This window comes from Geotrypetes seraphini, chromosome 14 (genome assembly GCF_902459505.1).
Source record: "Geotrypetes seraphini chromosome 14, aGeoSer1.1, whole genome shotgun sequence".
Classification (NCBI taxonomy): domain Eukaryota; kingdom Metazoa; phylum Chordata; class Amphibia; order Gymnophiona; family Dermophiidae; genus Geotrypetes; species Geotrypetes seraphini.
Genome location: NC_047097.1, coordinates 72,831,072 through 72,856,793, shown reverse-complemented (window position 1 = coordinate 72,856,793; position 25,722 = coordinate 72,831,072). Strand labels below are relative to the sequence as shown.

Below are 25,722 nucleotides of genomic sequence, written 5' to 3'. Positions count from 1 at the left end.
TCAAAGAGGCCAGTGGCCCCCTTTCATCAACACCAGTCAAACTCTGCAACTATGGGCTGGTTGAGCCTCCTTCCCACGGCCATTTGGGTTTTCAATATATTCATGAAGATTGAATATGTTTCAGGTAAATCTGCATATTTGAGAGCAGTCTGCCCCGGGCGCAGTCTTTCTAAGGGCACGACCCCCCCCCCTCCTCTCCTTGCTATGCATGCCCTTTGCCTTTTCCGTACCTTTTTACTTCCCCAGCGCGAGGTTGCTATGTGTGTCGGGACTCGCGCCTAGGAGGTGATGTCAAAGGGTGAGCAGACACTGGCGTGGGCATGCTAGTCATGCTGGAGAAGTTAAAAAGCTAGGGGGAAAGGGAAGGGTATGCTCATGCGGCAGGGAGGCGGGGAAGAGGCACCACCACCTCGGGCGCAGCTCACCCTTATGACGCCACTGGCTATATGTAGGTCTAAGCCATGTATAAACAGATGTGGATATCATGGAACTTGGAGGACAGGATCGGGACGTCCTGCACTAGTGCCTCGAAAGGGCTCTGCAGCGATTTGTCCCTGAAGCTCCTCTGTCCCCTCTGCCCTCCTTCCTTGCTGACTCGCAGACCCACTCCAGGGTTTCTCCATCGTGTCTGCTCCTCAGGCTTTCTGCCTCCTCTACCCTCTTCAGAAACCTTTTTGCATGTGCTGTACTGTTTTGACTCCTGTTCCAATTCCCTTAAAGCCACCAGTGTTTCAATTCTCCCTACATTTCCTAGTCCTTTGGCTTCTGGGATCGACTTTCTGGTTCTCTGGCTCTTTTCGTTCCCCCTTTTTCCTGGTTTTGATGAAATCTCTTCCGATGCAGCTCACGTGCAACGGATCCATCCGCCAAACCTGGGCCAATAATATCAGCAGCATCGCAAACGAATCTCCAGCCACGGTCATCAATGGATCTCTGAGAGCAGCCACGAAGTCTGGCCAGGGGCAGGAAGCACCGTTCCCTCCTCTAGGGGGTGACAAGGTGAGAATGGATGAAGCTGTACCTTCCGACACAGGGCTGCTGCTAGACATCATGGAGCCCAGGGCAGACGCTAGGGAGGGGACCCCAAAGCTTGCTTGCAGGCAGATTTGAGGCCACCTGTAACGGGGGCCTTCTTTGCCCAATGCTAACACCAGCCCTGCCAGCACACACTGGTTTCCTCCTATTATTTATTTGATGTATGATTTTAAGGACTTCCTGGCCCAGCCGGTCTGCCATGCTCCCACTTCTTGCAGGACACAGATTATGCTTAATTTTATCTGTTGATATACATCTTAATAAATAGGCAGACCCCTTTATTCCTTTATTCTTTGATGATTGATTATAGACTAAGCTTGGTTGCATAAAGGAGAGATCAATACGGCTGCTTCTCTCTCACCTCTGCTTGCTCTGGGCTTTCTTATATTCTAATCCCACTCTCCCTCCTCCCCTCCCAGTCAAACCTGAGGAGATCCTACAACTATTCATGGCTTTTCCCCTTCCCCACTCCATCAGGGGAGTTTAACAATGGATTGTAATATGTGTATGAAAAGTGTTCTCGGCCGTTTAGAAGCACTTAAGAGTTTCTGAAGGAGATAACAAGTCTTTGGTTTGCTTTGGAGGGGATGTTACTGTATACGGTTGCCCCTCTGGTAATACTGGCTCCTCATGGCGCCATGGGTTTGATACGAGTCATAGATAAGTTGACCCAAAGGCTCCATTTCAGGAGAGCGAGCTCTGATTTCGCTGTGATGTATAATTCTCATTTCTTTAAGTAAAATAGAACGACAACACCATAGACAAGATTGGGAGAGGGGGCATGGAATCAGCTAATCTTTTAGAACATGGTGCCCTTGTCATCCTTTCCAGAATGACTCACTTTCTTCATCTTTTCCTCTCTCTTGAATGTAGAGTGAAATGCAGAGCCCCAAAGACTTGCCCTCCAGCTGCTGTCTCCTGCAAGCCGACGTCATCGTCCATTCCAATTTTTCAACCTCTGAAGGTGCCTCCATTGGACAGTGTGAGGAGCCCGAGGGTAGAGCCTTGCCTGTTTCTGAGGAGTGGCATTCAGAGTCTTTCCCCTCAGTCCCCGACCTCCCGCTACAGGGGAATTGTGGAGATGAACGGGGATGCAGAGGGCAAGGCTTTCTCTTAAGTACTGAAAGACAGACAGACAGAGAGGAGGCTGGCAAAAGCCACAGGTTGAGCAATGACATCTCTGAAATCGAGTGCCACAGAGTCACAGGAGACGACAGAGAGAGGGACGTTCTTCCAGAAGAGAGAGCAGAGACATAGTTGGTAAACGTGGGACCCTAATTCTCCTGATCAGCTGGGCAACGTGTGCACACAGAGGCCTCAGTGACTGAGAACTTGTGTCCAGAGCCATAGCGGACTGGCTAAGCTTTGCCCCTCTGCGCTGCCTGATTTAAGTGAATCTTTCCGAGGGCCAGCCTTCATTCTGAGACAACTTTCAGAACTCTGCAGCTTGCGGCAAAGCCTATGGCTGTTTTCTCTTTGAACAGGGATTTTCACCTGCTTTTTTGCCTGGTACTTATTCCGTGGGAAACAATGTGCAAAATTCAAACTTAGGCTCCCTGACATAAGCCCACCTCTGAGCCTGTGCATTTCATAGACAATGTGTTTACTTGTGTTTACTTTTCACCTGTGTTTTCAGACTATTTCATTTCGGTCACATGAGACGAGAGGTCCTGTCACAAAAAAATAGGTGTGTGTGGGCACATGAAGGCCCTACCAAAGTCTCTAGTATTTTTATTCACCGCAAAATATTTATCTGACGCGCCCTTGGCACACCGGGTTTCACGGGAGAAATTCATGGTCAACTGGCTAGACTTGAGGTAGGTGAGAGGACGGTTAAAGCCACGCAGGAAACCCTGAAAGAGAGCAAAGAGCAGAGGAATGGATCAAAGTTCACACACACATGTGAAAATAACAACCTTATGACCAAAACACTCCCCCCTTCACGTCAGCTAAACGGATGCACACCTTGCAAGATCCCCCAGTTAATATGGAAATTATGAAGCTAGATTTATTTATTCCATTTTCTATAACGTTTTCCCAGGGGAGCTCAGGTTGGTTTACATGAATTTATTCAGGTACTCAAGCCTTTTTCCCTGTCCATCCTGGTGAGCTCACAATCTGTCTATGGGGGATTAAGTGATTTATCCGGGGTCACAAGCAGCATTGTGGGTTTGAACCCACAACCTCAGGGTGCTGAGGCTGCACCACTCTCTCCCTATGGAGAAGTAGTAGACTGGGAGCCAAGGATGTTCTGGGTTCAAATCCCGCTTTTCTTCCTGCTGCTTCATTATGAATCCTCTGGGGACAAGGAAACATCTACTAGACCTGCATTTTGAAGTATTCAGCCAAGCCTTGCCAGTGATCGCTCAGAGATTCCCTGTCCACAGAGGGCTCACGGTCTGAGTGTCTGTTACTCACCTCGAACGACTGCTGAAAAGCCCTGAGCTCAACCAAAGAGAGACTGAGCTGAGAATGTGAAAGGTCCCTGGCTAAATCAGAGCTGATGCTCAGGAACCTGATCTGGCTCCTCTAACATACTGCATCTGTCACGTTGGGGGGGGGGGGGGGTGGACGTGTCAGTGTGCTTTAAGTGACCAGGATTTGGTACAGCTCTATGAAAGCAGTATGTATGTGGATCTGGGACAAACACGCATGCACACACCCAAAGTACTTTATTTAAGATTTAAAATACCGCCCATCACGTTGCATCTGGGCGGTGTACAAATACTAGAGAGAGAGGAGAGAGTGATTTGAAAGGAAGGAGAGGGACAAAGAGAGAGCCTGCCTCCTAGCTTCCCTGCCTTGGTTGTGTCCACTGCCTGATGAGCTGACGTAACCACCTGTCTGCGAGTGCTTTCAACAGTTCTGGGTCATTTCACCTTGCCTCCCCCTATAGCAATCCATGTGTGTTGTAACCTGAACACACAGCGTGTGTGTTGTGTGATAACAGGGATATTCGACTTGTAGTATAGGTATTTTATATGATGACTATGTGCTTGGCATGGACTATGTGAATGTACATGATGTGTGTGGCAGGGTGTATTTGTGTTGTTTGGTGGTGGGCTGGATTAGCATGTGATATGTGTCAAATGATGACTGTGTACGTACCATGGAGTGTGTGTAGTACAGCCATGTGAAAAAATAAGGACACCCCATGAAATATTCAGTTCTTTCTTAAGAAATGTTCACATATCGATGTGAAATCATTTTTTATTTCTCTCTGGAAAAGAAAGTGATGCAATTGCAGGTAAACAACAAAAGTTTTCCTTGATTTACTCATGAAACAAAAGGTATCCAGAAAAATGTGTATTCTGAGGAATAAAGTAGGACACCCTAATAGCTAATGTTACCCCTTTTGGCTGAAATAACTGCAGTGAGATTCTTCTAGCAGCCATCTACCAGTCTCTGACATCGGTCACTCCACAATGCAGAATTCTTTCAGCTGTGAGATGTTTGAGGGGTCTCTTGCATGTACAACCCGTTTCAAATCACCCCACAGCATCTCAATGGGATTAAGATCAGGGCATTGACTTGGCCACTCTTAGTTTTCAGCCAGTCCTTAGTGGATTTACTGGTATGTTTTGGGTCATTGTCATGTTAAGAACATAAGAACATAAGAAGTTGCCTCCACTGGGTCAGACCGAGGTCCATCTCGCCCAGCGGTCCGCTCCCACGGCGGCCCATCAGGTCTGCGACCTGTGAAGTGGTTTCTGTCCACTTCTATAACCTACCTCAAGTTATATCTGTACCCTTCAATCCCCCTATCCTCCAGGAACCTATCTAAACCCTCCTTGAACCCCTGTACAGAGTTCTGGCCTATCACATCCTCCGGAAGCGCATTCCATGTGTCCACCACCCTCTGGGTAAAAAAGAACTTCCTAGCATTTGTTCTAAACCTGTCCCCTTTCAATTTCTCCGAGTGACCCCTAGTTCTTGTTGCAGGGTCCAGTTCCACTTCAGCTTTAATTTTCTTACGGATGGTCTCACATGTTCCTCAAGCACCCTCTGATACACGGTAGAATTCCTGGTGGATTCCAGGATGGTGAGCTGGCAGGACCTGGCCTGGGAGAGCTAAAGCTACTGCCTCAGCACCCTGCCACGCTTCTCCTTGGGACTCTGGGCAAGTCACTTAATCCCCCCATTGCCCCAGGTACATTAGCCAGGGAAAATGCTTGAGTACCTGAATAAATGAATAAAACCATGACACTTCCACCTCCATGCTTCACAGTTGGTATGGGGTTCTTTTCCTGTATTTGGTGTAGGCCAAACATGTTCTCTTTTCTGGTGTCCAAAGAATTCAATTTTAGACTCATCTGTCTCTAGAACACTATTCCAGAAGTCCTGGTGTTTGTCTACGTTCTCTCTGGCAAACTTGATGTTTCTCTTAGAGAGCAAAGGTTTCCTCCTTGCACACCTCCCATGCAACTGAAATTTGAGCAGTCTCTTTCTGATTGCAGAGGCATGCACTTTCACATCAACAGTTGCAAGAGTCTGCTTAGGTCCCCTGATGACATTTTAGGGGTTGTGGAGACTTCTTTTAGCATCTTATAAAGAATAATAATAAACTTTACCATTTAGTTCTAGGCAGTTCACATTAAAGAGAGATTGAACAGTTCAGTGACAATACATTCTTAGAGAACACAGAGTATAACTGATATGTAATTTACAAATGTTTCAAAAAAGATACGTTTTCACAGATTTTCAAAAGGTGTAGGTAAGACTGAGTCTGGGAAATTATTGTACTTAACCAATTGTTCAATTTGCCTGCCCAAAATGCAAACGTTTTATCAAGAAATCTTTTCTATCGGCAATGTTTTAGTGTAGGAAAGGCAAAGAAATTGATTCTTCGAGCAGACTTTTTTTTATCCCAGATAGTTCAAACCATGAAGATAGGTAAGATGGAGCCAAGCCGAACAACGTTTTGAAGCAAATACAAGCAAATTTAAATAGCACCCTAGCTTCGAAAGGTAACCAGTGTAGCTGCTCTGGGGGTCAACTTGTTTGGACGGCCAGACCTGGGCATGTTGGCAGTACTTTAGAAAGTCCTCCACTTGTACACTATTTTCCAGACCGTGGAATGGCTAATGTCAAATTCTTTCGAGATCTTTTTAAATCCCTTACCAGACTTATAAGCTGCTACAATCTTCTTTCTGAAGGCCTCAGACAGCTCTTTTGATCTCACCATGGTGTTCACTCTCATGAGCACACCAGACTAAATGTCTGAGGTTTAAGTAGGGCAAACCTCCTTCAAATTGCTGAGTAACGATGTTCTAATCACGTGCACCTGAAATGATACACCTGTGTGTGATTTGAGCCACTTTGAGTGAGAGGATAGGTGGGGGTGTCCTAATTTATTCCTCAGTTAGAATACACATTTTTGTGTATATCGTTTGTTTCATGAGTAAATCAAGGAAAATCTTTGTTGTTTACCTGCAATTGCATCACTTTCTTTTTCAGAGATAAATAAAAAAAAAAGATTTGACACCGATATGTGAACATTTCTTATGAGTGTGGGTTTTAATAGGAAACGTGAGGTGTTTTTTAAAATGGTGCTTTAGCTTGAAATGTGGCACTTGTATTTCCGTTTCGATTAGAAACCTCATAGTCATCACTGGACACATGTCTAAAAACCCGCCTAAATTGGTACTTTGATGATCGTCCAAGTGCCGATAATCAAAATGGGTTTTAGAAGTATCTAAAAGCAGCTTAGCCTTTTCGCTGCCGCTGTACACCCAGAGTGTACAGGGGTGTTTTTCCAGGCGTGGTTAGGGCGGGAGTTGGGCCGGCTCTACTGCTTCCTATTCAACCGGATTCTCCCTCTCACCTTGTATTCTTTGCATGGACACATTTTTGTCCAAATCAGTAGATGGGATGTCTAGAAAAATGAGAAAGAAATCGAAAGAGCCAGGCCAGGAAGTTCTGATGGAAGCCCAGCTTGGCACAGAGTTTTGGTGTCTTATGTCCTACATACATGGATTATCCTAGGGGGAGGTTGGTTCTTCTATTATGTTAGATATCTCATTACTCTTTAATCTACCCCAGTGTATTTGGGATTTGCTTAGAACCCCTTAATGTTATTTAAAATGTATAAGGTGAAATAAAGTTTAAATTGTGTTTCCTGGCATTTTGTTCTCTTTCTAAACAAACTGGTGGAAAGCACTTTAGATTAAAACCTCTCTCTGCCTTTTTCTTCCCCATAAATATATCATCTTCTTTTCTTTCTGCTTTTTTCCCCCTGTTTATTACCATGAAAAATAGTGAACTGGAAAAGTCAACAAGATCCAATGCACTATAGCGCATAAGAAGCAAGTTTTCTCATCATTTTTCCTAAAAGAGTGAGGGTACAAACTGCTGCCCACCTGAGGAATAGCAGAGGAAGATCAGGATTTTGCAACAGGTTGAGTTCTGTCTCCCAAGTGTAAGTTTTATCGGGGTGCAGTTATTCCAGAATGTCCAGTTCAGGTCCTTTTAAATCCTACATGACTGCAGAAGGAAAGTGGACCCTGGAGCTGACATCGCATTGTCTATTCTAATTTCACTCAGGAACTGAAGCGGTTTGAGCTCAAATATTTTTAATGAAGGAAAAGTAACTTTTTCTCTGCATACAGTGGTTTTTTTTAATTTTGTGGTTGCCATTATGTATTAATAAGATTATATTGTGTGTATATGAAAAATGGATGGAAGAAATTGCATTACAATTAGTAGTACTATTATGGGGGGAGGTACTTGGCTTGAAAAGGTTGAGAAACACTGGTTTACCAGATTGCTAGTCCTTCGAGAGGAAACCTGCTTATCCCACACATCCGATAATTTGTGAAAGTCTTCTCTGCAATTGGCCTGCATGATGAAGTTGAATTAGACCCCACTGCTTCTAACGTAGATGAGAAAGTATTTTTCGCAGGCAGAAACCATGGTTGCATCCTGGCCGGATTTCAAGGAGCCTCGTCCTCAGACTGAGCAATCCACTTTCTGCCAGTGTAGCTGTACTGGTTTAATAACCATCATTTTCAAAGTGGATTGAATGGTGGTATAAAACCATTAGCAATAGTTGCATTCATCGTAGTTACAATACTTTTACTCTTTGACTTAAGTATTAAAAAAACATTTTGACAAGTCCTTTGAGCAACTGTTCTCGATTCAACTTACCATCAGTTGAACAAATTGCGAAGCACCAGAGACTGGCCATTCTTTTGTTTCGTTCCACGGTTATGGAATAATTTACCCACATATTGGAGAAAAGAAGAATCATATATAAACCTTTAAAAGACACCTAAAAGCGCACTTTTTTCAATTTGTATTAATGTAATGATTCATTTTGATATGGAAAGACAAATTTTTTCATTGTATGCATTCTATGAGATTTGATTGGTGTTATTAGAATTAGTATGATGGAGATGTTGATTGTTTAGTCTTTTAAATGGAGTTCCTTTCTCGATTAATATGTATTCTATATTTTACACCGCTTGGATCCTTTTTTAGGCTGTTATGCGGTATAGAAAGTTTTTCATAAACATCCACTTTTGCCAGCCATACCTAACTTTGGATGTGCCAGTACGGCTAATGGTTTTGGCATGCCTTGATCCTAAGCATGCCCCGACATGGCGTCTGCAACCACCTTCCAATTTACGAGCATGGGCATCACCAAATGTGTTACAGAATATTACTACACTTCCCCCTCCGTATTCGCGGGGCTTAGGGGCAGAGCCGGCCCCACGAATATGGAAAAATCGCAAATAATATTCGGACCGGTTCTGCCCTTATCCCCCGCTTCCCCAGGCTATTTTTAGCCCTGTAAGCCACCCCCTTAAGCCTTACCTGGTGGTCTAGCGGGTTTTCAGGCAGGAGCGATCTTCCCAAGCTCCTGCCCCATGCAGATCGCTCACAGGAAATGGCTCGAGAGACTATGGAAGCTCAAGGCAGCCATTTGCTGTGAATGATCTGCACGGGGTAGGAGCGTGGGAAGATCACTCCTGCCTGAAAACCCGCTAGACCACCAGGTAAGGCTTAAGGGGGGGGGGGTTACAGGGCTAAAAATAGCCCGAAAAATGAAAAAAATTTTAGTGGTCAAAAATTGCAAATATCCGAATCCGTATATAAAGAATTCATGAATACGGAGGGGGAAGTGTACTACTAATCTTTTCTATAGCGCTACTAGACATATGCAATGCTGTACATGAAAACACAGAAGAGACAGTCCCTGCTCTCAAGAGCTTACCAATCTAGTCAAGACAGACAAACAGTGCTCAGGTGGGGGAATTGAGAAGACAGACATTGGGGCATAGCAGGTGGGGTGGAGTTTGGAATTGAAAGCAACTTCTTTTCCTGTTTTCATAAGGATATAGGTGAAAATTGGGCTGCAGTCAATGGAGGTGAAACCAGGACTGGAGTAGACCATAACTGATGTCCTGCAGCCAGAACAAGTAAAGAAAACTGGATGATTAGTACTGGAAGACATGAAAATTTGATTTTCAGAGAACAGATTTATCCCTCAATTACCCTGTTTCAGGAGGGAGATTTTGGCCCAGCCCCACTGAGGACTTGCAGCAATTATTACGATAGGTGGAATCAGCCTACAACTACCACAGGGCACTGGGATATAAGATCAAAACCAGGAGTGACTAAAAAGTCTCCACCTGGGATCTGGGTAGCTTGGCAGCTCTGCTCAGTGACTCTTGAGAATGGTACATGCTGGAAAGTCAATGCAGCAGGAAGACACCTAAGCTTGGCCTGAAGGTTTCACGCTATTGCTTCTGTGTCTAACCCAAGGATCAAATGATCCTAATAACAATTACCTATCATTTCAGCTGGTTCTCTGGTGGCTTGGGATGAGGCTGAGAGCTGGGAATGAATGCTGGGACCTGTCTGGCATTTGGAGGCTGGGTTAAAGAACTTGGCAGACTGGCGAAAGGTCCAAAATGGGTCCGGAGATGGTAGCAGGAGAATCTGCATTCTTTGTGCATTAGCCAGGGAGCAGGCAGCATCGTGGCATAAGTTAGCAGGAGAAGAGTGGCTGCTGTTTGACTACTGAGCATGCACACAGGTTCACATCTGCATGGAAATGCTCCAGGAGCTCTGGTAGGCCCAAAGTGAAGAAAGCGCCTCCATGTTTCTGCTGTGGAGACTCCCATTTTTGCCGGGTGCAATAGAGGTCTCTCCTGGATCTGATTTAAGGATAGATGGAGGTCAAAAGTGTCAGAGGAGTGAGGTAAGGGGATGGCCGAGGTCAGTATTTTAAATTTTTAAGTTTTATGATGGCTTTGGAGATGGAAAAATATGTTTAAAGCTTATAGATGGAGGCTGGTGGGGATACAGGGGTTTGACCACGCCACACTTTACTAAAAGCAATAATGAGGCCCGATCATTGTTCAAACTGGGTTGCGTCACGTACAAGGCTTTTTAAGGCCTCCTACCAAACTACCTGACTGAAGTATTTGAGTTTCCCCTGCCTTTGGTGCACCAATTCCATCTTCGCCTACCTCTCCCTGAATGGAAAACCTAAAAAAAAATGCTTACGTGACAAAATTACTCTCCTATCAAGCAGCTCACTTCAGTCGGGAACTGCAGCCCATTACAGGTCTTTGTCACATATGCATTTCAGGCGAGGACTGAATTCCTAGTAGAGCGCTAAAACCCTGTGCCCTCTTCGCATGTCTCGCACGCTCCTCAAGACGATGGAAAAAGCTCTATGCGCAGTCTCCCTCCCCTCCTCCTTCCGGGTCCCCATATCTATATCTGTACCGACATTCAAAACGGTTCATCTATTCCTATTCTTCTCGTGTTACCTTACCATAATTGTACTCTATCCTTGTCGCGTTCCTATGTTACGTGTATCCTCACCTCTCATTTACGGTCTTCTACTTAACTCCTGTTAACCGCATCGAACTTCACAGCGTATTGCAGTATATAAATAACATTTTATGTTATATCATGTTGTATAATACTGGGAGATGAAATTTTGTATTAAAATCGATATTGGCTGAGTGAAAGGACAGCTACAAAGGAACCCTGTCATGCTAGAACGTGGCAGTGATCACTTTAAAGTCATGTTACATGGCAAATTAATGTGTTAGTTAAGTTTTCAGTAAAATTGGTGAAATAATAATAACCTAGAATTTCTTTCTTTATTTCTTTAGCCCCTCCTCCCAAAGGAGCCCAGAACGAGTTACAGGAGTACATTCATAGTATGGGCAGGACAAACTTTCGTGAGAAATGCAGACTTAGTAGGCATAGGGTGGATTAAATTGTAGCGTTTGCTGTGTAGATAGAACATGGAGCTTTCCTAGCAGGTGGGTGTATCTTTGTTGGTAATTCAGCTTATATTTGGGTTGGCCTGCAAGTTTCGAGATGTCGTTTGGCCTTTGAGATCCATCCGTCCGGAATGAAGTTAATAGGATAATGTTATTAGTTGTGGAAAACTGTGTTATTTAAAAGTTTGTGGAGACTGATAAGAACATAAGCAATGCCTCCGCTGGGTCAGACCTGAGGTCCATCGTGCCCAGCAGTCCGCACATGTGGCGGCCCAACAGGTCCAGGACCTGTGCAGTAATCCTCTATATATACCCCTCTATCCCCTTTTCCAGCAGGAAATTGTCCAATCCTTTCTTAAACCCCAGTACCGTACTCTGCCCTATTACGTCCTCTGGAAGCGCATTCCAGGTGTCCACCACACGTTGGGTAAAGAAGAACTTCCTAGCATTTGTTTTGAATCTGTCCCCTTTCAACTTTTCTGAATGCCCTCTTGTTCTTTTATTTTTTGAAAGTTTGAAGAATCTGTCCCTCTCTACTCTCTCTATGCCTTTCATGATCTTGTAAGTCTCTATCATATCCCCTCTAAGTCTCCTCTTCTCCAGGGAAAAGAGACCCAGTTTCTCCAATCTTTCTCTATCTCTCCCTTTCTCACTCTCTTTCTTTCTCTCTCTCTCTATTTCTCTCTGTCTCCCTTTCTCTCTTTCTGTCCCTCTCTACTCTCGCTATGCCCTTCATGATCTTGTGAGTCTCTATCATATCCCCTCTAAGTCTCCTCTTCTCCAGGGAAAAGAGACCCAGTTTCTCCAATCTCTCAGCGTATGATAGGTTTTCCATACCTATGATGGAATGATATCATTTATATTTATATTATATTATATTAAATGATGATCATTTATATTTCATAAAGCTATTTAGACCATCGTTTGCAATGCATCTGGTCGCCCTGCCTGTAAGCTCTTCCATTCTGAGGAATGAGCAAAAGTGCTGTTTAAAAGATTTGGATTTGGTGAGAGTTTGATAGAAAACGATATCTTTTTTTGAACGAAATTCTAAGTGATAGGAAAGACCTTTGGAACAGCACTGATGATTTTATGGGGAGAGGACTGAAGGGGACCCAAGAACGCAAAACCTTTGACACCTACCAGACAGGACTTAACAGAGATCTGGGCTTTCTTTGCCATTTCAAAGGGCTCTGCCACCTTTCTCCCTCCCTCTTCCTAATGTGTTCCTGATTTATCAAGTTTATTTCAAATTTCTTCTACGCCTACTCAAACCTTCTAGGCGTTGATAAAACCACAGAACATCCCATCCTTTCCTTCAATATGTTTCGTAAGGTTTAGTTCTTTGTTAATTTTGTAATGTTCATCGCTTAGAATTTTGAATAAGTGATCAATCAAATTTATAATAAAGGACTTGGGCAAATACTAGCTTTAAAAGACGAATAAACGAACACAAAATTAAGAAATGGAGGGCTGGAATTACAACATGTAAAAGAGAAGCACCTCAAAAGCTGGAGAATGAGAAATTTGGACTTCAAGTCTGAGATGTGTCAACATTTGCTCCTTTCATCTTTCTTAACCCACGAGCGCCGCCTTGCGGTCAAACAAGAACCGAAGTTCCCGTCTGGGTTAGGCTCATTTGCAGTGATTTGCAGAGCCAACTTGGGCAAAAGCAAGAAAAAGCAGAGCCAGGCGATGCTGAAGCAATAACGAGGCGTGATTATTATTAGCCAAGGGCAGGGGACCAGTCACAGTGATTTTCAAGTCACACAAAGGACAGGGGGTGCTCCCTCCCCCCCCCCCCCGAGATGCACACGCCTCGCATGGGGCAAGGGGAGACCCTTCGCTCTGCTTTCCAACGTCCACTCGCATAAAGCTTTTGCTCGGATCTTTTGTTCCCCAGACGGGGCCTCCGGGGGGGTGGAGGGGAGGAAGGAGGGGGGAGGGGGAGCTGGCGCCCAGTGCAGCCGCTAATGTGGTTGCATGCGTTTGCGAGAGAGATGCAGAGCGACTCCTGGTCGAGGTGCAAGATGGCTGCAGCCCCTGAGTGGCCCGGGCGGCGCTGGGCTTAAGCCCGGCTCGGACTTTGGGGCTCGCCACCGGCCTCCCATGGCTCGCCAAAGCCAACCACTTCCCTGCTGCTGCTGCCTGGCGCTGCTGCTCGGACTAGTGACCGCCTTGGGAGGTAAGTGGCCGGGCAAAGTCGGCACTGGGCGCAGCCCGTGGATTCCCGAGTTGCGATCAATGCACAAAGAGCGAGCAGCGCTCCCTACTGGCGGGGCAGCTGCAGCTCGGAGTCGGAGAAAGGTGCTAAAAGCGAAGCCGGGGCGGGGATTTGATGCCAGGAATTCGTTTGTGGACCACGGGGATTTAGAGATGATGGAGCAGCCCCCCCCCCCTTTGATCTTAGTAAGTTTGTGAAAAGCATGCACAAAGGAAAAGAGAGAAGAATTTCTTCCTGACGCGAAAGGTCAAGGTGATCCTCCCAGAGCAGGAACGAGAATGCCCCGGGCACCGGAGGGGGAGGGGAGATCAACTCTTACCCAGGGGTAAATCTTAGTGGGGGGCAGGAGGGAAAGCTTTATGGGGGTGGGGCTAGTTCAAAGATGAAGCCCCTCCTTCTCTTTTGGCATTAAAAGTTAAAAGGTCAGATTTGGAGAAGTTTACTGGCATGGCCCTAGGTGAGATTCCCTTTTGATGGCTGAAATAAAATATTCTAATATCACAGCTCGGAATCGTGTAAAGTGCTCAGACCCGACTACCACTCTTAGTTCAGTGCCATCACTCAACTGTGGCTGCCTATGGGGTGACTTTTCTGAAAGTGATTGATGGGAGGCCCGTTGGTACCTGCTGGTGCTGTAAACGTGTTCTGGTGAAAATCCTGATGAACGCACGAGCCCAGTAGAAAAGCCTATGCCACCGTGGGCGATGCCAGGTTCAAATTCCACCACCATTCTTGGGCAAGGCAATTAACCCTTCACTGTCTCAGCTGCAAATCTAGATTGTAAACCCTCTGGGGACAAGAAAATATCTGGTCAGACCTGAATGTTACTTGAAAACGAGAAGCCCAGGTCCGCTCAGCATAATTCACCTGCTTCTGGTTTTCAGTAAACATTTAGCTATTTACTTTGTGCCTAATTCAGTGGTCTCCAACTTCAGCCCTTGCAGGGCTACATTTGGATTTGTAGGTCCTTGGAGAGCCTCAGAAAAAAAATAGTTAATGTCTTATTTTTAAAAATGAGGTAAAACTCTTTATAGTTTCTAAATCTTTCCTTTTGGCTAAGTTTTAAGAATAATATTGCCATTTATAGCTAAAGAGCCATATGATCAGGAAACTGTTTTATTTGACTTTTGTGATTATGATAAACATACCGAGGGCCTCAAAATAGTACCTGGTGGACCACATGTGGCCTCCGGGCCACGGGTTTGAGACCACTGGTATATATGCACCTATCGGCGCCCTGAAAGCTCCCCACAAAGCAGCTGCAAGTCCGTGGGTGTTAGTGCCTAGGAATATATCTATCCATATTTATTATTATTTCTGCAGTGCTTTCAATCGGTGCTTTCAATCGGTCCTTAGGACCCCCCCAGCCAGTTGGGTTTTCCCGATATCCACTTAATTAATTTAATATGCATGAGATAGGTCCGCATATCAAGGAGTCATGCATATTAAATTAAATCAAGTGGATGTCCTGAAAAGCAGAGTGGCGGGGTGTGCCCCACAGAGAAGCACCAGGGTGTTGTATAAATGTGGGAGTGTGTGGTGCAGTCTGAGGTTGTGGGTTCGAATCCCGCCCTGCTCCTTGTGATCCTGGGCAAGCCGCTTAATTCCCATTGCCCCAGGTACATTAGATAGAGTGGAAGACCGCCGGGGCAGTTAGGGAACAATGCGGAATATAAAGAAACATGTGTTGTCCCCCCTTGCCAGGCTATCCTCAGTAAATATGCAGGAAAGAAATTTGCATACAGTGGAGGCAGTGTATGCAAACCAATTTCATGCATATTTATTAATGCCAAATGCTGCTCCCAGCCCTCAAGTAAGGATATCTTTAATGAATATGCATGAAGGAGATCTCGATACTCACCAAGCTCTTCTCTTGCTAATTAAGCTCCTTCTTTGGTCCCTTGTTGATGGTGTTACAGTAAACCGTTGTCCCCTCCTTCTTCACTTGCTCTGATGTTGGGTTGAGGAGCTGTGAGCCGCTGGGATTTGGTATTGGTAGAGTTGGATGAAATATGGCCATTTAGCGGGTAATATGTAAGCAATGACGTGGATCAAATTTTGTCAGATATACAAGTAGTCACCAGGAAAAGTTTCTGGGGGGTGGTGGGGGAGGTAGATGTAGTTCCTTAAAATCCACTGTCGATTCTTAGGGAGGCTGTTTAATGAAGGCACAGAGATGTATAGATGTCCTATATAGAATGATCTATGCAGCGGTTTAAAGTGACTGGGAGATCCTTCTTCTAGTGGTTAAACAGGCAGGAGGGATTGCTAGCGCTCTCCAGTCGCCCAGAGCTAAAGGAGGAGACTCCTGGCAGAGTGTGGGCAGACTGCGTTTCAGCCATGTGTCTCTGGAGGTGAAGGGAAGGGTATGCTTCCCATTGCTGTAGAGAGTGACACAGGGACCCATGAGCTCTCTCCCTGTCCTTGCCCCATTCCTGCCAGCTCTGTCCTTATCTGCACAAATCTCAAACACTTTAAAATCTTAAGTGTTCGAGGCTTGTGCAGTTAAGGCAGAGCTTACAGGAATGAGAAGGGGAAATTGAGTTCTTGCTGGGACGGGAACAAATTCTCAAAATCTATTTGGTTTGTATCTCTTATTATTTAGCTTGTTCTGTGGGGGTTTTATAGCTTTAGTTCAGTGGGTATTATATACAGACTTTTCCAGTTTGAGCTCCATCCCTGTTTCAAGTAAGCGGGTTAAAAGGTCGAATTGCCAACGTAGTCCGTTCCAGGAGGGACACTGTGGCCAGGCCTGGTTTTGAACTTGCATTCCAAAGTTCTATGGGATTTGTAGTCTTGAATCTACCCAATCGACAGGTCCCTCAATGGGCCTAAAATCTCCCTCTTGGAACCTGGTAACTTGGAAGCTCTGGGAGGTTGACTGAAGCTGAGGCTCCTTTCTTCCTTTTCGATGGACAACAGCCACCTGGTCCTGCTTTGAGCTTTGCTTTTGGCCGCATTTGAGCAGGCTCAAAGGTTTTTTTGACTTTCTGTAAGGGTCGGCATGGATCCCTCAGCCACTGGGCCCCCTCTTTTATCTTGAAATGATTTTTGCTCTGGAATTCGCCTCTGCCAGGCGACGGTTCTTTGAACCTTCATTTTCAATCCTGCTGGGATTTGTTCTCTCTTTTTTATCCCGCAGCCCCTTTTTTGGTCAGGGGTCACACCCTGGGTCTTTCCTAGACTCCCGTGATCAAAGGCCTTAACCGCAGCCATTAGAAGCCACCGTGTTGGCTGAGACTTTCTGTTAGAGGAGAGTGTGGTGCAGTGGTTAAAGCTACAGCCTCAGCACCCTGAGGTTGTAGGTTCAAATCTTCACTGCTCCTTGTGACCCCGGACAAGTCATTTAATCCCCCCATTGCCCCAGGTACGTCCACCAGGACAGATAGGGAAAAATGCTTGAATACCTTAATAAATTCATGTAAACCGTTCTGAACTCTCCAGGAAAATGGTAAAGAAAACAAAGTAAATAGTGTGAAAAGATTCAGCCTCTGATAACCAGAGCAGGTATTGTGACATCATAATGCCTCTTTCTACCAATAAGAGCCAACCTTGTCAGTGATGTCACAATGACTTGATTGTCCTATATTTGGCTCACGTTCACTACATTTTTATTTCTAGAGTGGTGCGGTGGTTAAAGCTACAGCCTCAGCACCCTGAGGTTGTGGGTTCAAATCCCACACTGCTCCTTGTGACCCTGGGCAAGTCACTTAATCCCCCATTGCTCCAGGTACATTAGACAGATTGTGTGCCCGCCTGGACAGACAGGAAAAAATGAATAAATCCCCCCCCCCTCAAAAAAAAAAAAAAAAAAAAAGAGGTTGTGAATGTTGCCTCTCTGTAATCCTCTGGGAAGCAGAAGCAAACCAATGTCCCCGTTCTCAATATAGCCACAGAGTCATTGATTTGACCAATTCAGACACAGTCAGAGACAGACGTTCAGATTCAAGGACTCAAAGCAGTCAGGGGTCAGTTTCCTGGGAGCAGCTGGAATTTAAGGCACAGAGACCCCCTGTGAAACTGCTCCAGGATTAATTGGGTTTCGTTTTCATTACGATGGAACTTGACTGCCAAAAATCTCCAGACCCATTTATTCCAGAATTAGTTATTCACACTGTACCCAATGCAGGAGTGGGATTAGATAGCACAGAACGAATGAGGAAGCTACTTTCTCTGATCGCCTAGGGCAGTGTTCTTCAACTTTTTTACTCCTATGGACCGGCAGTTGAAGAACACTGGGCTAAGTCGTGGGCCAGACCCCGCCCATCTCTACCCAATCTCCGCCCTCATAATAGTACTAATTGTAACACTATTTTTTCCATTCATTTTTCATAGACACACAATATAATCTTATTAACAACACATAATGGTTAACCACAAATTAAACTACACAAAGCACACTAATTCTCAAAACTGACATAATTCAATCGCAAAATTCAAAACTAAAATCATTTCCCCTACCTTTGTTGTCTCCCTCCCTCCATGCTGTGCCTTACCTTCTGACCTGCTTCCGCCTGGCCATTTTATGCCGCTCCCGGTGTTATATTCAGACCGGCTCCCTCTTCCTCACTGATGCAGTGCACAAAGCTGCGGCCAGCAGCTCCTTGCGCGTCCCACGCCTCATCTGGAAGCCTTCCCTCTGACGTTGCGATGTCAGAGAGAAGGCTTCCGGTTCAGGCGCAGGACGCGCGTAGGAGGCACTGCCCGCGGCTTTGTGCATTGAATCAGTGAGGGAGAGGGAGCCGGTCTGAATATAACACCGCATCAATCGCACCATGGACCTGCGGTTGAAGAACACTGTTTTGGGCCTGATGCACCTGCCGGCCCTGTGGACTGGCAGGAAATTTCTGTGGACCGGCACCAGTCCACAGACCGATGGTTGAAGAACACTGGCCTAGGGTCCAATGTGCCTGTCAACTGAGGGTAGCCCTGGAGGTGAGAAGACATGGAGACCTTCAATAGAAGAACAAGCAGAGCAGTGTGCCAAACCAAGATAAAAGGTCCTGGGGGAGAGGAGATCAGAGCTTAGACCGGATACAGTGAAAAAGAAACAACAAGCAAGGTCTGCTTTTGAACTTGCTCCATAAAATGGTGTGGGGTTCATCGTCCCCGATGCATCTGATAGGTTTCTGAGAAAGCCAGGAATGGTGGGAAATCTCTTGGAATGGGGTAGCTTGGTAGCTTTGCCCTCCAAAGTGAGGAGTGGGCTTCCTCTAGAGATAATAAGCTCAAGTGCACAAAATTCCTCGCCTCCCTATGAATGCAAGTGGAAAACAGCAACGAAACCTCGACAGGAAGGCAAGAGTACTGCACACCTGTTTGTCAGGTCCCTTTCAAGTTTTCTTTATTCTTGAGATATCAAATAGGTATCTAAATGGTTTAGAATAAAATGAAATTTAAAAAAAAAAAATTAAAGATACAACATAGAGTTAAAAAAAAGATCATAATAAAAGGGAGGAGATTAAAGGTAAGTTAGTAAATACACGAAAAAATTAATACAAGGGATCAGAGTGGAAGGAGGGGAGGTACATTGTGGTAGGGCTCGCTTCAAAAGAAACGTCTTTGGGTTTAGATATGAATTTTTCTAAAGTCGGAGATCGAATGGGAGGAAGCAGTGACCGAGAAAATGGATTTGCCAGTTCTATTGATGGAATGGTAAGTAGGTTTTGATTGTTGGATCGGAGGATCAGGAGTTTGTCAATGAAGGCTGGTTGACTGGAAAGATGATGAGTAAAAATAGGTGCTTTACGAAGAAGGGGAGTGCGCGGTAAATGAATTTAATGGCAGCGTTTGGCAAAAGTTGTAGACTGATTTCTTCCTGAGTTATGCGCTGAGTCTGTTCAGGTATAAAGTAAGGAGACACCTGGGTGTCAGGTTGGTGGCGGCGTAGGCCTAAGGATTCGTGCCGAGGCCTGGGAACCAGGTTCAACTCTCAAGTCATTGAACCCTCAAATCCCATCCCCCGCTTCTGTTCTCTTTCCTTGGTAGCCCCCGGTCTTTTCCCTTCACAGACCTCCCTTTGTCTGCATTCTCTGTGGTGTCACGTGAAGCCTAGTTGAACTGCTCTCTTTGGAGGTGGCTGAGTGGGTCACATCTGAGGCAACGCCAGGCCTTGTTCTGTCTCCCCTGGGCTCACTCCGCCTGTCCTACGTCCTCCATCTTCTGGAGGGAAGACTTGGGGGTCTTGCTGTCAAGCCCTTTTATACTTTCCTTCAGCAAGGAAAGTACAGCCTCCTTTAAATCTCCTGAGTGGGGTTTTGTTTAAGAGCACGGACTCCCGAATGTTTCTCATTGAAAGTCCTGGAAGGCCACATCTGGAACTGATCTCTGCGCAGTCCTGCACTTTCCTCTGGGGGGTTTCAGCTAAAGGGTTCTTATTTCACGTCAATCAGCTTTCCTTTCGGAGGCTCTCTGATCCCCAAAGCACAGCTCAAGTGGAAGCTCTTGCTGGAAACCCCTCATCTCTTTCTCAGGTCTGTTCTCGCATCTCCTCTGCTACTGAGACTTTTCCAAACCCCAAGTTTTCTTACTCTTACAAATAGTGTCCCTAAAAGCATTCAGAGCTTCATTGTGGACACTGAATCTCTATTTTAATATAATTCAGCACGCAGACTGGGCCCCTCAGACTCCCATTCAGGCTTCCAAAATTTGACTTGGGCCTTGCTTCCCTTTCTGTGAAGTTTGGATAAACCCATGGACTGTTCTTTAAATACAGTCCTGTCCCTCTCCAGGTGCATGACAGAAATAAAACTCAGCTGCACCCACCCTTCCCAAAGGTACCCCCAGAGAATCACCCATTTGGCTCCTAATCATGGGACGTCCAAACAGGACAAATGCATCATCCTTATACATATAAAAAAGGCAGGGACCACAGCTCTTGATTCAGGTACTCAAGCATATTCCCTAGGGCAATGGGGGGATTAGGTGACTTGCTCGGGGTCACAAGAGTCAGCGTGAGTGCTGAGGCTGTAGCTTTAACCGCTATGCTACACTCATTTTGGTGCCAGTGGGGCAGGAAAGCTGCTGCTTGTCAAAATCTTGTTTTGCCATGGGGGCCCAGTCTTTGCAAAGCTGCTGGGAAATGGGGTTCGAGATTGTTTTGGTTGGGAGGGAGCGAGGGGGTGATGCTGGGTCAGTTAGGCCAGTAGAATGGGGTTACTTTTCACTAGTAATAGTCGTGCTACTGGTCGTCTGCAGGGCTACATGATGGGGATACGTTTTCAGGTGCAATTAGACCTTTCCAGAAGAGCTGAGGCTGTGTGGATTTATGTTGAAATATATTTATTAAATAACAAAGTTCAAGCATACAAAGGTAACAAAATAAAACAATTTTCTGATATATCCGCACATTATAATCCCCAGATACCACCCCCCCCCCCCTCCCATCCCATCCTACAAACCCATAGCGTGAGCACTCAAACGATCACAACATCAAATCAGACATTCCCAAAAGTCTACTCCGGGCATGAGGAGTAAGATCCATCCAAAAGCGTTCCAAAATTGCCTGAAAGCGGCGTCCCGGACCCCCATCAAGAGCTGCAAAGTGTCTGCGCTCCAAAGAGGCTTGAGTAATCATCGAGGATCTCCAATAACTGTATGTCGGAGGGTCAGCTGATAGCAGCAGTGTGGATTTAGATGGCTTGCTCAATGTCTCAAGGAGTGCCAACAAGAGCGAGTTCTTGGCCCCTTTTGAAATCCTGCAGTCATGAGTTCTATAAACTATGTAAATCATGAAAATAACGGCATACTGGTATACACTATATTGCGTAAATGCCACAGTTCCACTAAGCATTATTCTGGAAACAAGCACGCACCATAGACATAGTCATAGAAACATAGAAAGATGACGGCAGAAAAGGGCTACAGCCCATCAAGTCTGCCCACTCTACTGACCCACCCCATTAAGTCTGAGTGCTAATGACCTAGTTCCTTAACTCGACCCTCGTAGGGATCCCACGTGGATGTCCCATTTATTCTTAAAGTCGAGCATGCTGGTGGCCTTGATCACCTGCACCGGAAGTTTGTTCCAGTGATCTACCACCCTTTCTGTGAAGAAATACTTCCTGGTGTCACCATTAAATTTCCCTCCTCTGAGTTTGAGCGGGTACCCCCTTGTGACTGAAGGTCCCTTAGGAAAGAATATGTTGTATTCCACCTCGACACGACCTGTGACGTACTTAAATGTCTCAATCATGTCTCCCCTTTCCCTGCGCTCCTCTAGAGTGTAGAGCTGCAATTTGCCCAGTCTTTCTTCGTATGAGAGACCCTTGAGTCCGGAGACCATCCTAGTGGCCATCCGCTGGACCGACTAGTCTGGATGAAATTCAATAACATGCATAGTTTTGCTATAGAGGAAGGTCAGTGCCTACGTTCCTTTATCGAATAAGTTGCCCATTTTTAGCTGCACAGTCAAAGAATGGCCTCCTAGGTGTCACAGTGCAATGACTGAGACTCCCCACATCCCCTGCCTCCGCTGAGCCATGGAAAGCAGTCTGAATAAGGATTCGGTCCCAGTTCCTTCTACAGGCAGTTCAGAGCACAGACCTTAAACCACGAGGTCAGCCTGTGTTGGCTTTATCTTATACTGTAGAACCTGGCAGTGGAGAAGGCCTCATGCCTGGAGTAGCAGACTTTGATTTGGAAGCGTACCTGTCTTGACTTCAAGTTCAAATCCTAGGGCAAGTCACTTGGTGCCTGTATGAAGAGTGAGACGCTATTTAACTTATTTATAAATGATCTGGAAATTGGAATTATGAGTGAGGTGATTAAGTTTTCAGATGACACTAAACTGTTCAACGTTGTTAAAACGCATGTGGATTGTGAAAAATTGCAGCCAGACCTTAGGAAATTGGAAGACTGGGTGTCCCAAGTGGCAGATGAAATTGAATGTGGACAAATGCAAAATGATGCACATTGGGAAGAATAACCCAAATCTCAGTTACTAGATGCTAGGGTTCACCTTGGGGGTTAGCACCCAAGAAAAAGAACTGGGTGTCATTGTTGACAATACAATGAAACCTTCCTCCCAATGTGCGGCGGCAGCCAAAAAAGCAAACAAGATGCTACAAATTATGAAAAAAGACTAAGAGTGTCATAATGCCTCTGTATCGCTCCATGGTGCGACCTCACCTGGAGTATTGTGTTCAATTCCGGTCTCCTTATCTCAAGAAAAACATTGTGGTACTAGAAAAGATTCAAAGAAGAGTGACCAAGATGGTCAAGAGGATGGAACTCCTCTCGAATGAGGAAAGACTAAAACGGTTAGGGCTCTTCATCTTGGAAAAGAGACAGCTGAAGGGAGATATGGCTGAAGTCTACAAAATCCTGAGTGGGGTAGAACGGGTACAAGTGGATCGATTACAAAGACTAGGGGGCACTCGATGAAGTTACAGGGAAATACTTTTAAAACCAATAGGAAGAAATTTTTTTTTTACTCAGAGAATAGTTAAGATCTGGAATGCGTTGCCAGAGGATGTGGTAAGAGCAGATAGCATAGCTGGTTTTAAGAAAGGTTTGGACAAGTTCCTGGAGGAAAAGTCCATAGTCTGTTATTGAGAAAGACATGGAGGAAGCCACTGCGTGGCCTGGATCGCTAGCATGGAACGTTGCTACTCTTTGGGGTTCTGGAATCTTTTGTTACTCTTTGGGATTCTGGAATGTTGTTACTCCTTGGGTTTTGGCCAGGTATTAGGGACCTGGATTGGCCTCCGTGAGAACGGGCTACTGGGCTTGATGGACCTTTGGTATGACCCAGGAAGGCTATTCTTAGGTTCTTATCTACTTATGTCTGTGGGATCCTTTAATTGTGATTGAACTCTAATAAGTGTACTGTTGTTATCATACACAGTTCAGCCCAGCCTTCAGAAGGTTCAGATTTATACAACCAGCTGGGTTGCTTGTGGTAGGTTAGTGGATGTTGGACACCATTCAGCTAGGCTGTAGGATCTGTGCAGAGTGGAAGAGAAGTGAAAAAGATAGATATGAAGCTGAGAGCTCTCCTTTGGGCCAGCCAGTAGGTGGACCTGGGTCCCTCCTCATATTTCTCTTTTGTAACATGACTGGAAAGTTCCCCAGGGCCATTCAGACCCGCCCCTGACAGCTGCTCTCAAGAGGAGTGTGTGCTTAATTGGCCAAACGTTTGGTTAATTTGCCTAATGAGTAAAGTAGTTTTTAGAAATGTTTTGCATATTGTCAGGAAGGAAATGTATGCATGTGGGTCTGGAGGAATACATTTCCATAAATTTGCTTTTCCTGAGGCTGTGCGAACTGCAGTGCTTGCTTCTCTAGGCCGCCAAGGTGTGAACGTGAAAGCAGTTCCTGACAGCCAGGCTTCCCTGTTGCTGTTTGGAATCAGGATTTCTCCCTTTTCCATTAATTGCACTCTGGCTTCAGCACTTGGGGGTGGGGAAGGATTCTCCATGGACAAGTGGGATGAGTCAGCCACACCTGGTGACATCATCCGACGAGCCCAGATCGGCTTTGGCGAGCCTCCTCTGAGCATGTGCAGGTAGCCCCATATAGGCTGGTGCTAGCCTTCTCTCACCTGTTTGCCTTATCTGCCATGCCCAGCAGTTGGATCCTTCCTGCTCTCTCAAAAAACAACATCAACAACAAATACAGTATGTCATTACCCAGTACCTCGAAGGACCAGCAATGCAGCTACAAAACCCTTTGAACTTCTCAGATCAAAGATGCCTATCCTCAGTATTGGTGGAACTCCCTGCAGGGTTGACGCCCTCTCAGTCATCAACAATGGAGAACTACAGACAGGACAGTGAACCCTTCTGCCTGGGAGATTACATTTCAACCACAGAGGACACTTTCGTACCAGCCCAGTGGAACTTGACTGACTCTATCACTGACCCTACAGTGGAGATACCACCTTGGAAGATTTAACCTACTCATAATTCCTCCAGAAGGTGGCCACCAAACTTTCCCTCCCTCTGGCACAAGCGCAAGGCATGCACAAGGAGTCACCAGGCCTGCTTAAGTATCTGGAAACACCAACATTCTTGGCAGCACTCCCAGTGTACAAGTGTCTCCTGGACTGCTGAGATAAGGTCTGGCAAATGCCACTCTCCAGCTCTGTGATCTCCAAAAGACTCAACCTAAAATATCAGATCCTCACCACATTGGCTTCAACAAACCTCAACTCCCTCACCAATCCATTGTTGTAGAATCAGCACTCAAAGCCAAGAGCTTTTCCGCACAAATGACCACAACTCACCCAGCTAGGAACTCAGGATATTAGACTTCACAGCCAAAAAAGAATTAATGACCACCTCTTCCATCTCATCCTCTACAACAACTCACTGCTAAGAAAAGCAGAAGACACTCTAACCTTGCTCCCCTAAGAAGGAAAGGCACTCATGACTTCCATGCTGTGGGACATGAAACAATGCGGCAAACACATGATCAGAGCCACCTTTGACGCTTTCAAAACCTCCACCCACACTGTGGGAGTAGTCACTGCAGCAAGATGACTGGCATGATTGTGAGCCTTCAAGAGGATGCTCATGATTGCCTGAACCTGTTCACCACCAAGGACAATACAAAGTGCAACAGGTTTTGCTTCAAGATATCCCTACAGCACAGTCAAGGACAGGATGCCTTTACAACCTGGGGATCCTGGCCATAACAGCATGGATGTTGAAAGGCTGACTCTATGCCCCTTCCACATACCACCAGAGGTCACGGAAGTCATACTAGTTGCCAGACGCCTGTCAACAAGAAAGGCCTATACACTCAAATGGAAGAGGTTCCAGGATTAGTGCACTTCAGAAGGGGAAAACCCCTTCTACACAGTGCCAAACATTCTCAAATACCTACTCAACCTATCCACTGTAGACCTCAGGACAACATCCATAAAACTACATCTGAGCGCCTTATTGGCCTTCCACAGCAATGTAGAAGTCGGACCCATCTCGGCACACACACTCATAGCAAGATTCATGAAAGGATTGGCAAACCTCCTGGCTTGGAACCTCAGCATCATCCTCCACTATCTGACACAAACTTCCCCTTTGAGCCCCTGGAGGATGCTCACATCAAATTTCTCACCTGGAAGACAGTCTTTCTCATCGCCAAAATGTGTGGGCGAACTACAAATCCTCCAAGATCATATTATATTCCTTCAAAAGAAGAATTTACCCTTCCACATTAATCAGGCGATAGCGCTCCCCATCTTCTTCCCAGAACTGCACACCAACCACACAG

The 25,722-nt window shown here is 45.7% G+C and overlaps 2 protein-coding genes across 7 annotated transcripts in view; both read left to right on the top strand.

Annotated features, from left to right (window-relative positions):
• Window positions 1-2,323, top strand: part of IGDCC4 (immunoglobulin superfamily DCC subclass member 4) — a 54,960-nt gene extending 52,637 nt beyond the window's left edge. For all 6 annotated transcript variants that reach the window (XM_033920125.1, XM_033920124.1, XM_033920126.1 and 3 more), the window contains 2 exons: window positions 844-999; window positions 1,909-2,323. In XM_033920125.1, the coding sequence (XP_033776016.1) occupies window positions 844-999; window positions 1,909-2,292 (540 nt within the window). In that variant the 3' untranslated portion in view covers window positions 2,293-2,323. The remainder of the gene's footprint in view (window positions 1-843; window positions 1,000-1,908) is intronic.
• Window positions 2,324-13,237: 10,914 nt separating this feature from the next.
• IGDCC3 (immunoglobulin superfamily DCC subclass member 3) overlaps window positions 13,238-25,722 on the top strand; it is a 108,082-nt gene continuing 95,597 nt past the window's right edge. Inside the window, exon 1 of the mRNA XM_033920129.1 lies at window positions 13,238-13,467. Within this exon, the coding sequence (XP_033776020.1) occupies window positions 13,266-13,467 (202 nt within the window). The 5' untranslated portion in view covers window positions 13,238-13,265. The remainder of the gene's footprint in view (window positions 13,468-25,722) is intronic.